Raw genomic sequence first — 13,757 nt, 5'->3', positions numbered from 1 at the left:
CATGCAGGTATTTATCCTTTGTTATTTCTAATTATCTTTCAATAACCACAAATCATACAATAAAGGTACATGTCATATGTAATTATCGCCTGTATTATGTTTTAAGAAGTTTTTACACAAACAAAGAATCAATTTCCTAGTTGATTAGTATCAAATAAATTGATAGATTTCATAATTTGTTGATTTGTCTTAAGATACTGTTAAAATTGCCTACGATAGTTTTGCGGCACCGCCTTGTCATTAAAATTAAGAAAGAAATATCCAAGAGCTTTTGATGTTACGTAATTGGAAACCGCAGTTCTGACCTTCGTTCTTTATGATTGGCAACACAGGTGTTTAGTAATTAAATACGAATCAAGTAAAATATTTATTTACAAACTAGATCTGTTCGATATTCGATAAATCGAGCGGTGATGACATACTGTTACAATTTTTATTGAGAAATATTACCATAATTGGGTTATAATTATTTCCTTATCGGGCACCAATCTAAAGATGTTTTGTATGTGTTATTATGCTTTTTATAACAGCAAAGAAATTTAAAAAAGAAGTGTCAGTCCTTATACGTTACATGGTACATACCCATAAAATTTGAACACCTAGAAAAAAACGTTTAATAATGAAATTTGGTACTCTTCCATATATCTTAATTAATGAATAATCCTTTTGACTGTATAGAACCATCTAAAATAGCAATATTAAATCAATTATTTTTTGGTGTTTCGGTTTTATTGATAGATAGAATATTTTTGTGATGCGTCTATGGTATATTTATTGAGATTGTTGATATGTTAACTCAATGTTCGTTCCTTCTGAGTTATCCTCAGTCCTTGATAATTCGACTCAATTTCAGCTACCGTGAGTTTACTTTTTTATTTATTTCTTTTAGCTAGGAAATTAACATTTTATAGGTTGACTGAAAGTAACTATTTCTTGATATAACCTAAAATCATATTTATATTCAGTGGTTTGAGTCTGATGAAGAACATTATATACAAAACAAGAAAAACAATATTTTATTTTTATTTACGAAAAATTAGCAGTTCGAATGATCAGTACTTTCGCGATCTTGGTCCCCAATATTTTTCAAATCACAAAAACCGTTTTTATACCATGTATCTTTACTATCCTTTGAAAATAATAGACATGGCCAGCAAAATAATTTATTCATTACTGTACTTCCAATCGAATTTATCGTACCTCAATATAATAAAAGTGCGGTTTTTTGTCCGGTATTAAGGTATTCAAATTAGGAATTGGACTGTTTAATAATTAATTAATAAACATTTTGTCGTAGTAATTTAAACTGAAAATACATATTTATTTAATAAAAAATCTCCACGTCAACGATATTTCTTATGTTAACCACCATTAAAGAAATAATCCGACCTTAAAGCACATGCGCGAATATTGGAATCAAATAGAAATATTCAAGATTACTTATGAAATGAATTAGCGCGAAGAGACACATTTGAAAGTGTCTCTGGCACAAAATTTTCATTGAAATGTAATATAAAACTGTTGTTGCTTGTTTAATTGTCGATATTACAACATATTACCATTCTAAATTTGTTTAATTAATAAATTATTCCATTTTAAAGAATAAAAACATAAAAAATGATTTTAATTAATATGTCAATAAAATGATTTTTATACGTGAGGGAGGCACTGCCTCACTTACCCCATCTGAGTAGTCGCCACTGTTTTCATTTCAATCATTTTTATTACATACCTTTAAATATGTTTCTAGAATTAATTTTATACTAGTATCAATACTGTTCCAAATATCTATTCGACTCAAAATTAATATCAAATGATTAACGAACTATTCAAACTGGTCCATCAACCTAATTAACGAGCTTTGACAAATATCTGAGTTGGACCATCACTAATCGATGATAATTAACGATGATTACATAAAAACTTAATTCTAGCTCTCACCAATTAATCCAATAATCCTATGTCATCGAAAAAACCCTCCGGAATGAATCCAAACAGGTTCCGCAGTCTCGAAAGGGAGAGCGTTCGACCCAGTGCTCCTGTTCGTGCGTTCCGCGCTCTGAGCAATCGGAAAAGTAAAAGTGCTCAAGACAACAAACAACCACCGATTAATATTCAAATCGTGTGTTCGATCCGTGGCCGGATCGTGGAAATTAAATTAGATCGTTACCATTCGAACCTGGACGTCGTCCTTGGCATTGGAATTTCGCGAATTTTTCTCCATCCCGTCGCCGTTACGACCGTTTGACCGTTTCTTTTTTACGACGATTTATTTTTGTTATTTTTCAAGACGCGTCCTCGCGACAGGATCGCCCGGTAAATAAATAAGGTTTAGCGGCCGCGACCGCTCGGATGATTTGCATCGGAATCGCGTAATTTTCTGCGTGTTTCGATTCCTCAATTACGTTTCGTCCTGATCCGTTTTTCCAGCGATTGAGCCGCCAATTTATGGAACGAGTCGTAGGACAACTAAAAATAGGGTGTCCAATGGGTTTGTGATGCGGTGCCGGTAGAAAAGACATCGTTAGCGACTGGCAAATTGGTTTGTTTACGGATTCGACGTGGAACGCGTGGTTTTATTTTCGAAACGAGAAAATTACTGTTTACGTTCATTAATTTAATTTGCCGCCGATTCACTTGGAACGACAGCAAAAACTGACTCGATCACACGAAAAAAATGAAATATTATTCGCCTGTCAATCAGCGCTAACCAATCATTCATAATTGAACGGCTCGAAACCACATTGTTCCAAGAAATTAACGCACCACACCAATAATAATTGATTATTGTTAATATTTTTACTAAATGGGAAAAATAAACGTATACACCCTTTGTATATATATATTTAAAAATAGGTTTTTATTTATAATTGTTACAGAAAATCTTAAAGAATATTGCTTTTCTAAAAAATTAAAAATTAATAAAATTTAATGATTACAAAAAATAAATATTTTAAATCTTGTCCAAGTAGTTGTCGAATTGTTTCCCTACTTATTCGAACCCCTACGTTTTGTAACTGACATTGTAAACTTCTTGTAGTCACACACAAACCCTTGTCTCAATGTTAAAAGTCTCGAAAATGATCTTGAGCAGGAGTTATAGCACGATTTCTACTTTGACTTGATCTTCTAGTATAATCACCAGTCTCCATGTACCATTGCAACATACAGGAAATGGATGTACACCAAACAAACAATGTACTATTTATTTAAATAGAAAAATTTATTTATAAATTTATAGGTGGTGTGTTAAATTCTTGGAAGAATTCTATTAAAAAGGAGTAACGTTTTAGTGCGTGCCGGACAACAGTTACTAGTTCCGACATGAAGAAAAGACGGTGGTTGCTTCACGCGACATAAACAAAGTCTTGCGGCGTTTGCCCCAATTACTACGATATTTTTAATCGACGCAAAGTTGTAAATGGGACTGAAAAATGGCAATTTTCCATCTGCAATCGGTTTAATTGACGCGATCGTCGGAATCGATCTCGGAGAAAGTGCGCATCAGTCCCATTAACCCACTTTGCGGGATCCTGGCAGAAAAAATTCGCGTCTCGTGTGCAATGATCGGACATTAACACAATGATAAGAGTGTTTATTTATTAATTAATTAATACATCGATAATTACGGTTTCTACGAGGATGTATTCGAGTGGGTTGACACTTTGCATTGAGTAACCGAATGTTACAAAACTTAATCAAACATTTTTGTACTCTTACACGGGTAATTTTTCAATAGGCATTGTCTCGATCTTTACACAAGTCACACCTGATTGTTAACACGGTTCACGCATTTTGTTATCAAGTACACCTTAAACTTAAAGATTAAAAAATGGTTAACAAACTGAAACAAGTGCAAATACAAGTATGACCTGATTGCGATCGAATGCGCAGCTATTTGAAACGATTTTGTATGGCAGTTGTTACATTGTGCGATGTTAATTAATGGAAAAAATAAAAACAAGTAATTGGTATGGAATTATCTTTTTGTTCCCATGAAGAAGGAAATGCGGAGAGGAAAAACAACGTGTTTCTTCTGAAAGTGAGCACTTTCACCCAATACGAATGGTAAGTAGAGTGAACCTAATGCCGGACTGAAGAACAAGAAAATTACACCTCTTCCCCGTTAGTTGCAACGTAATTACGTGTGGCACAACGATTTAATTAAAATATCGCGAAACAGATCATTTCGAATGGACACTGTCACTTTTTGCGACAGACAATTAGATTGCGTTTTAATTGTAATTACTTATTTATTGCCGTGATGGTTTCGGACGAAGTAACAAGCTTTAAAACAAAATTTTTATGCTTTTCCTATTAACAGTGTAATAATTTTAATGATCAACTTATTCGAATAAATTTGTGACTAATTTCTTCCACGAAACATAGTTGTACGTACGTGTGTAATTCAGACGCCAGATAAAATTGATTAGTTCTGGTTAAGAATATACTAAAAGGTGATAAATTAAACAAACAACAAGGAGGGAATTAAGGTATATCAAACGTATGTCATTACAATCAATATTGTAAAAACTTCTTTACACCATCACCTTCGTTAAGTTAATAGATTTCAAATGATCGCAATAAGAAGGATTTTTTATGTAAAATAAAATATGCTATTCTCAAGTACTAAACATCTTTATGCACTAATTTTCTACTATTATTATTGAATTAGTGCGACAAGATGATTATTATTACTTTATTTGCTACCATGAGTACAACAAAGTATTAATTCAAAAGAAGTTCTAAGTAAGAGTATACTAAAAGTGATTAATTGAACAAAAACACAGAGAAAATTAAAGGTGTACAAAACGGTAAATTTGTAATTACAATCAGTTTTGTGACAGACTTCCTTAAAACCATTTCGCTTTCGTTAAGTTAATAGTTTTTGGTTCTAGCGTTCTTAAATAGTCGTAATAAAAAGGAACTCTTATTTCATTGAAATTATTTTAGATCATTCAAAAATTCCTTATTTTAACGTACCATATTTAAAAGTCTATATTAAGTTCATATTCTCAGAAATAACCGACTTATTTATGCGAATTAATGCATAAAAAATATAGTCCTCTATTTAAAAATAAGAATATAAAAACTATTTTGTACTATATTAAAATATTATTCTAAGCACCAAACACGTTTATGCACTTGTTTTGTAATACTTTTTACTAAATTGGTGTATCATGATGTTTACCTAATGCTGATCATTTAATTACTACGAATTTTGTGACAAATTTCATTAGAACCATTTCACCTTCGTTAGGTTAATAGTCATTCAAATGATTTGCAATGACCGTAATAAAAAGGAAGAGTTTTGTGTTTTGTTGAAAATTGGCTTGTTTCCATGTTTCGTATTTAAAAGTTTATGTTAAATTTATCTCAAAGATAAACGGCTTTTTTATGTAAATTAAAATATAAAATATACTCTTCTAAACTACCCAACATCTTCCCAATATTATTATTATTATTATTATTATTATTAAACTAGTATATTAAGATGATTATTTAGTGCCTATTATAATAATAATAGCACCAGTGTGTGTTTCCTGATCGAGTTAAATATCAAACTTTATTTTCAACAACGTATTGATTTAAAATGAGTTCTGAGTAAGAATATACTAAAATTAATTAATTGAACAAAAAACACGGAGGAAATTAAAGTAATTTGTAATTACAATCAGTTTTGTGAAAAACTTCCTTAAGACCACGTTGCGTTCGTTAAGTTAATAGTTTTTAGTTCTAACGTCCCTAAAAAGACGTAATAACAAGGTACGTTTGTATAATTTCATTAAAATTAAAGTTTGTGTAACTTTTTTTATATAAATTAATGCATAAAAATTATAGTTCTCTATTTAAAATTAAGATTATATAAACTCTTATACTATAAAAATACTGTTCTATGTACTAAAGACGTTTATGCACTAGTTTTGTAATATTATTATTACACTAGTGTATCACGATGTTTACTGATCATTTAACTGCAACGGAATTTGTAGTAAACTTCCTTAAAACCATTTCACCTTCGTTAAGTTAATAGTTTTCGCTCCAAACGTTCTGAAATAAAAATGGTAAAAAGGAAATTTTGTGATATTTTGCAACGGTTTTAAATCATTCAAAGTTGCATTGATTTAATGTTTCATATTTAAAAGTTTATCTTATCTGAGATACAGCTTTTTTATGTAAACTAATTAAAGTTAAATACTATAGTTTAATTACAACTATTCGTTTATGACAAAATAAGAATTTACCTGAATTTGTTGTGCAACATTTGAAGTGTCCAATGTTTGAATGTATATAGTATTCTGTCCGCCATCTCTGTGACATACTGTTATACAGACATTAAAGCAGGTTTCTACATCAGTTTACTAATAATTTGCCAATTTATTTTAAAAACTCAATACTAATAATAACTAATCTATACTAATAAAATACATTAAGTAATGTTGTGCATCGATTGAGTCATAAGCCTCATTATACAATTTATAAAAGTTCTAATCCAACACTATTTTAACTACAATACGTATTTTTATAAGATGCTTTAATTACCTATATAATAACATAGAAGGCAATTATATAATTAGAGATATAAAATCGAAATACCTATAAAATTTTGTTCAGCAACAAGTTTTTCAAGTTATTATAGGAGATTTTAAATAAACCAGTTGAAGTCTTACTCTTCACAATATTACAAACTGTCGCAACACATCGTAAACCACAAAATGTACACCTCTCAATTATAATGGCACGGATGCGACGATCATCAGCATCTGTTACAGTTATTTGATGCTCGTCACATTAATTGCATTTAATAACATTTTGATAATGAACCGAACAAACAAACGTAACGGCGCCCGAAAATGGGTCGCAGACTAACCAAAAATTGAACGATTTGTATTCATGTAAATATGCATTGTTTTCGACCTAACTGCTCTCCATATTTTTTTACCATTGTATTTTAATGAAGTAAATTATTTACGACAATAGATATTGAATTAGAAAATTAAAGTCTGAGGTCAGTTTGTTGGGTAAATTCGAAATGTTGAAAGAAATATCATTAACACACGTTTAATTAATGAAATTACAAAATTGTTACAGTTAGTTAGGTTCAATGGCTAAAATATTCAAATCAATAGTCGAACTATCGACCAATTATTTTCTTATATATTTAAAATTTTTGTGAGTCATTTATTTATTACAATCTAGCCACCAACAGCCAAATAGCCAAAACACGGTAATATATGGTATTACTAAATACTTTTTTAAATAACCTGATAATAAAAAATAATTGAATTGACTTAACATATTTTAAACATAATTATGTGAATATTTAATTTAATAGTTTTAAATAATTGTTGTTTTCCAGCTGACGTACTGATGAAATGTGGCGGCGACGGTAGCTGGTGGCCACGCAGAATTCACATCAGAGGTGGACAGTTGCACGTGTCGGGAGCACAAGACGGCGGTCCAACGGCCCTCAGGATACCCCTGCGTCACCTCAGCCTGCAAACGGGACCGATCGGCAGGAGTCTTTCCCTTTGCAGGGGCGACAACGTTATTCTCACTCTCCAGGTAAATATGACATTGATACAAAGTTGAATACGAATCTGAACAGTGTGTCACTAGTACAATTTTATTGTTAATATTCAGCAAAGGTTTCAATGCAAATTTAACATTTTACGATTATCTAAAATCATGACACATGCCGTTATTATTCCTTTAGTCATGGATTTCCGGGACATTAAATGGTATTTAATATTTGCTAATCTAAGCCCAAAATGATAAGAAAAACATATAGAAAAATTCTTGGTTCAATAGAGAAACCAACGCAATGGAAGTCAAGGAAAGTGTAGGTGGCGGAAAAAATGATTACAATGGAATGGCAATTTATTACGGAGTAATTATTGAGGAATTCGATGCGCTGCACGTCAGAGGAATCGGCCGTTTTGGTGGTAAATAATCGTGTTCGGTGGGCGCGGATTGCACAATCGCGATTTGTACATTATCATTAGCGAGGCGAATTAAAAATCATAACGGGGAACATGTAGGTTTCGTCGGATTTGTGCCACGTACGAAAATGGGAAGCTTCTGTTTGTGTGGCGATAATATAACAAAATATTGCACAGTTTTTATTGAGGTCAAAGTGGGATTAATGAGTATTATTTAAAATGTAGAAGAAAGATTAATTATTTTTATGTCTCTAAAATATTTTCTTTTATTATAATATATATATAATATATTTATGTAAATATTAAATAATGTATGTAAATTCTAGTGTAAGTGTCTAAATTTATTGATTTCTCAAAATTTTTGAGTACTTTATTTAAATCTTAAACATGTTTAACATTTTAATTAGAAATTTAAATACAGAACATCATAATTTAGTGGGATTAATGAGTTCTATTAAAATTTAAAAGGAAGATTAATCATTTAAGTATATTTTGTCCAATTTTAGTAATTTTTAAAAAATTTTGGCTACTCCATGTAAATATCTTAAAATATTTTAATTTGAAGTTTAGAGTTAGAACATTAGAATTTAATTGAGATTAATGAGTGGTATGTAAAAATTAGATTAAATATTATTTATTTCATAATGTTTCAATTTCAAATTTAAGTATATTTTGTCCAATTTTAGTAATTTTTAAAAAACTTTGGCTACTCTGTAAATATTTTAAACATTTTAATTAAAAGTTTAAAATCAGAACATTAACATTTAATGGGATTAATGAGTTGTATTAAAATTTAGAAGAAAAATTAATTATTTAATAATGTTCTAAAATTTAATAAGTACATTTATTTTATCTAATTTTAGTCATTTTTCAAAATCTTTAGCTACTCCATGTAAACATCTTTAAAACATTAAATAATTTTCTAAATCTTAAATTTCGATGTTCAAAATTAAAATTAAATTAAAATTTAATGGGAATAATGAGTGATATTTAACATTTAGAAAATTATTTAATAATGTTTTAAAATTTAAGTATATTTTGTCCAATATTAGTTATTAGTTATTTTTTAAAAAACTCTTCTCTATGTAAATACTTTCAACATTTTAAACATAAATAAATATAAGTTTAAAGTTAGAATTTAATGGGGTTAATGAGTGACTTTTGCAAATTAGATTAAAGATTAATTATTTATTAATGTTTTAAAATTTAAATCTGTTTTTGTCAAATTTTGATCATTTGGCTACTTTATATAAATATTTTTATTTAGAAGTTTTAAATTAAGACATTAGAACTTTGTGGAATTAATGAGTGGTATTTAAAATATGGAAAAAAGATTAATTATTTTATTGTCTCTTAATTAACAATATCTTTTCCTTCCCTGGAATAATGATATAATTCGTTTATGTAATTATAAAATAATCTTTTAAAATGTATGAATATTTTGTTCAATTTTAGTCATATACTTAAAATTTTTAATATTGCCTTAAAGGTAATATCAAGTAGGTATTATTAACTTGTCTTTTTCGTTGTTCATTTACAGAAAATGAACTCGTCCAAATAGCTATCTAATAATTTTTTTATGTATATCAAAGTATTACAGTATATTATACATTTAACAGTACATAAACAATAAACGTTATTATAAGATCCTTATAAGTAATAATTCCACTCCTCTATTGTTGTGCAATGTCCAATTTTCTGTAATTGAATGACGCATTCACAGATTAATTACAAGACGAATTCAAGCGATTACTGTTTATGGAAAACCAGCAGAAATCCAAGTTTGTTGGCAAATCGGTTATTGTAGAATAAAACTTGATAACTATTGTGAAATGAACAGTTCAAATCAACACATTCGTTAACAGAAATGTATTAGCAAATGATTGACACCTTATTAACTGTTGGGCATTGTTATCATCGCGATGGCACAAATTTGTTTGCTGACCTTGTTTTCCAAATATAAAATCATAAACCTTCAACAAACAAGTAATTAATAATAATAAAAGTTGATGCAAGAGGCTTATTTTAATGAGATGTCAAGTGTACCCTTTTATATCATTTTATTTTTCATTAGATTTCACCCTTTCATTTTCTCACGTAGCACTGAACTATGATACCGTTCTGGCTATCTTGTTACCCGTTAATTTGCGCTTTCTATGTTTGCTCACACACATCTGATAGCACGTTGAAATTCTAACGTCATTTCGGTAGATTTAAACTTAACGAACGTACATGAACAACTGATAAGAATTGGAATTCAGGTTGTCGCTAAATGCTGGAAAAGCGCTATCATAATAGAAAATCTTAATTAGACGAGGTCAAAGGTTATTATGAAGAAAACGATTCTGAAATTGCCCGGCGACGAATAAAGCGAAACCACGCTTTAATATAGAATGAACATTTCTGTTTAAAGCATTTGGATGAGACTTAAAATTTACAGATTACACAACTTCATAAAAGCCATAAGTTTTTAATGCTGAATTATTATAACCCATGACTGAAAAATATCCAGCACACTAATCCATTGTTGGTCGAAATCCACACCTGTTCGAAATAGCTTTGAGCACTATATTTATTATAGGCGACCAAAAAAGGATTAGTAGAATTTGACCCATAAAGAATCATTTTTATAATAAGATTTAAACTAATAAAACAATTTATTGATTCCAGGCTCGAAGCGAGAAGGAGTTTGACCAATGCGTAAAAACCATCGCCATAGAACTGATCCGACAAACGCCGTTGGACGCGGTGAAATACTTGGACATCCTCACCATCGCCGACTGTTGGAAGCGACAGGCGCAGAATTGCGAAAAAGACTGGAATTACAATTACCTGAAGGACGCGAACGAATGTGCGGACAACGACGAAGTGGACGCGGTGCAGAACACCTCTTCCCACAGTGAACCGATCCCTGTGAAGGATCCCGACGTACCCGTTGTCGAGGAGAAGGCCGTCGAGGATCTGTTGAAGAAATGCCAAAACGTAGAAAACTACGTACCAGTAAAGGATAAGTTGTTCTTGTTCGAGTCTTTGTGCAAACTGGGCAGGAAGGTTAGAAGTACCGAGGACGTTTCTAATCGAGTGGTGCCCGAATGTTGCGCCAAGAGAGCACGATCGATGCACGACTTGTCCAATTTGAACACACACATCGCGGTGCGAGAGATTTGTAAATATTTTGAAAACAAATCGGAATATGAGGAGACCAAAAAAGTGGAGACCATGAGAACCAGACGAAGGTTCCTAAATCCATCCGATAATGTATATACCTTCAGAAAAGTAATGACGACTTAATGTTGCCTGTCTTATGTACTATTTTTTGTTAGTGAGAATTAATGTTAAGTGTGAGGCTTTTGTCGTAATGGTAAATACTTTTAAATTTTGGGTTTATTACCGAATTAAATTTCCTGAAGACACTTAAAAGTAACTGTGATAATACATTTAATTGAATTGGCATTAGTTGAAATTCTCGAAACTTACTTTGCTTGATCATCCCTAATTGCTAATAGTGTTCAGTTGAATATTTTTATTGTATTCATTAATTTTTTTTACAAACCCATTTTTAATTTGGTGTGATGTGTTGTACAATATGTAGAAATTGTAAAATTGTTATCATTTAAGTTTTTAAAGACTTGAAATATGTTTAATAATCAAAAATTATTATAACTTTATTCGTTCTGCATTTAAATAATTGTTTGTCTTATTTATTGCTGTATATATGAATTTATAATAAATGTTATATTTTAATTTCAATAAAAATTGTAACTTTATTTTAAATTAGCGTTTTATTTCAATTCCATAAAAGTCGTAAAAATGTTACATAAACAATATTTTTATAGTGACCTATAAATAAACATTTATAATTAAACAAAAATTGCTCAATAAATTTCTTAGAACTGTTCCCTTTAATATATCCTTCCATTAATTGTTGAAAAAGAAAGAATGTTAGTTCAACAATGCTTTTATGTGCATTATAAATAAAGATGTTGGATAATTTTATTTATAAAAATGTTGTATCTGTAATTAAACACGAATTGATCAATAAATTTCTTGGATATCATAGAACTTCAATAGGTCAATTAATAACGTATTTTTTACTGCTGTTCTGGATTTAATTCGTTAATGTATAAATAAATAATAAAAATTGCAATATAAGATGCGATCATTATATAATATTAATATTTTATTAAAAATTGCAGAATATATTCACAAACTATACAAAATGAATTTGAAGACGTCATTAATTTTTCAATCAATAACGTACCAGAATTTTATATATAATTTCTTGAAATCTGATCAACCACTCTCACTTTCAATGGAAGTAATGTGTGTTGCCTGTTAAATTTAGTTTTTTTAGATCAGACTACTAAATCAAAAAGAATTGAAATAGGTTCAATAAATTATTTACGCAAAATGGAGAAAATCTTACATAAAAGATAATAAAATTTATAACTGTGTTTAAACAGTAACAAATTTGTATCTGATGTGAAAGAACAATTTTGGAGTAATTCATATACATTGTGACCCATTTGAAAACGGGACATTCCTATAAAATTTGTATTTTTTGTCGGATTTTAACAAACTATTGTCAACTGTGAAAGATGAAAATATGTACTTTTATATAAATTGTTATGTTTTTTGGCTCAAAATTAAAACCTACAGGGTAATTTTTAGGTATATATCAAACTTTTTATAGAAAATCTAATTACACACCCTGAAATGGGTACATACCAAATTCCGTAAAAGAATTATGCATATCCGTAATTTCCGGGAAAAATTGTAAATCATATTTTTTTAAGAATTTATTTTTAAACGATTACATTTACTATACTGTTAAAAATAGCACAAATTATCTTATTTTTCAAGAAAATTAGAATATTATACTAATAATAATATCCTTATATTATTAATATTGGTAATAACCAAATTTTATTTACTTCTACCAATTTACCGTCCAATTTTATTATTATTACCTTTTTCGTAAGTTCATGATTATCTTTCTCAGTTCTTCTGGGGTAATTTCCGTACATGATTCATTAATTCTACCACGAACTAATGAAAATTTAGTTTTAAGGGTATTAGTTTAGTATAAATAGTATAGAATTATTTATAGACAACATTCTAAGAATATGATTTTTATTTTTTCAACAAAATTATGCACATTTGATGTACAACTATATCAGGGGATGCTTAATCCAGTTGTGTAGACTGACTATATAAAAATTTGTTAGTATGTCAGTCAATTTTTATGACTAAAAATTAACTGTAGGTTTTGGTTTTGAGCAAAGAAACGTGACGTGTAGCATTTTCACGCTTTACAATTGAAAAAAAATATATATTAAAATCGAACAAAAAATACAAATTTTACGAGAGTGTACCGATTTCAAATGGGCCACATTGTAAATGAGAACTTTTATTAACAATATACTAACAAAATCTATTAAATAAATAAACTATTGATTATTTTGAATGACTATTGACACATTGTCTAAAGTGAAAGAAAGAAATTACTCGGAATCAACTTTTATAAAAATTATGATAAAATTTTGGGAGTTTGGGAGTGCTTTGTGTAATTTACTTGATGAAGGTTTGTTTTAAAATTTCAAAACTAATAAACAAATAAAAACAATTTTTGGAGTAAATAAGTCTTGTAAATAATATACTGCCAAATCCTATTGAAAATTAAATTAAATTATTGATTAATTTATTTGTAATCTGCAGATTTATTGTCTAAAGAGAAAGAAATTACTTGAAATCATAAAACTGTGATAAAAGTTTAGTGTATAAGAAATATAGATATGAATTTTTTGATAGTAA

The 13,757-nt window shown here is 29.3% G+C and overlaps 1 protein-coding gene across 1 annotated transcript in view; it reads left to right on the top strand.

Moving 5' to 3' along the window:
- Positions 1-11,717, top strand: part of LOC109599923 (uncharacterized) — a 47,549-nt gene extending 35,832 nt beyond the window's left edge. The window contains exons 2-3 of the mRNA XM_020015977.2: positions 7,361-7,566; positions 10,614-11,717. Of these exons, the coding sequence (XP_019871536.1) occupies positions 7,361-7,566; positions 10,614-11,234 (827 nt within the window). The 3' untranslated portion in view covers positions 11,235-11,717. The remainder of the gene's footprint in view (positions 1-7,360; positions 7,567-10,613) is intronic.
- Positions 11,718-13,757: the final 2,040 nt, after the last annotated feature.

This window comes from Aethina tumida, chromosome 1 (genome assembly GCF_024364675.1).
Source record: "Aethina tumida isolate Nest 87 chromosome 1, icAetTumi1.1, whole genome shotgun sequence".
Taxonomy (NCBI): Eukaryota; Metazoa; Arthropoda; class Insecta; order Coleoptera; family Nitidulidae; genus Aethina; species Aethina tumida.
The sequence above is the reverse complement of the archived record's forward strand: the minus strand, read 5'-3'. Positions and strand labels throughout refer to the sequence as shown.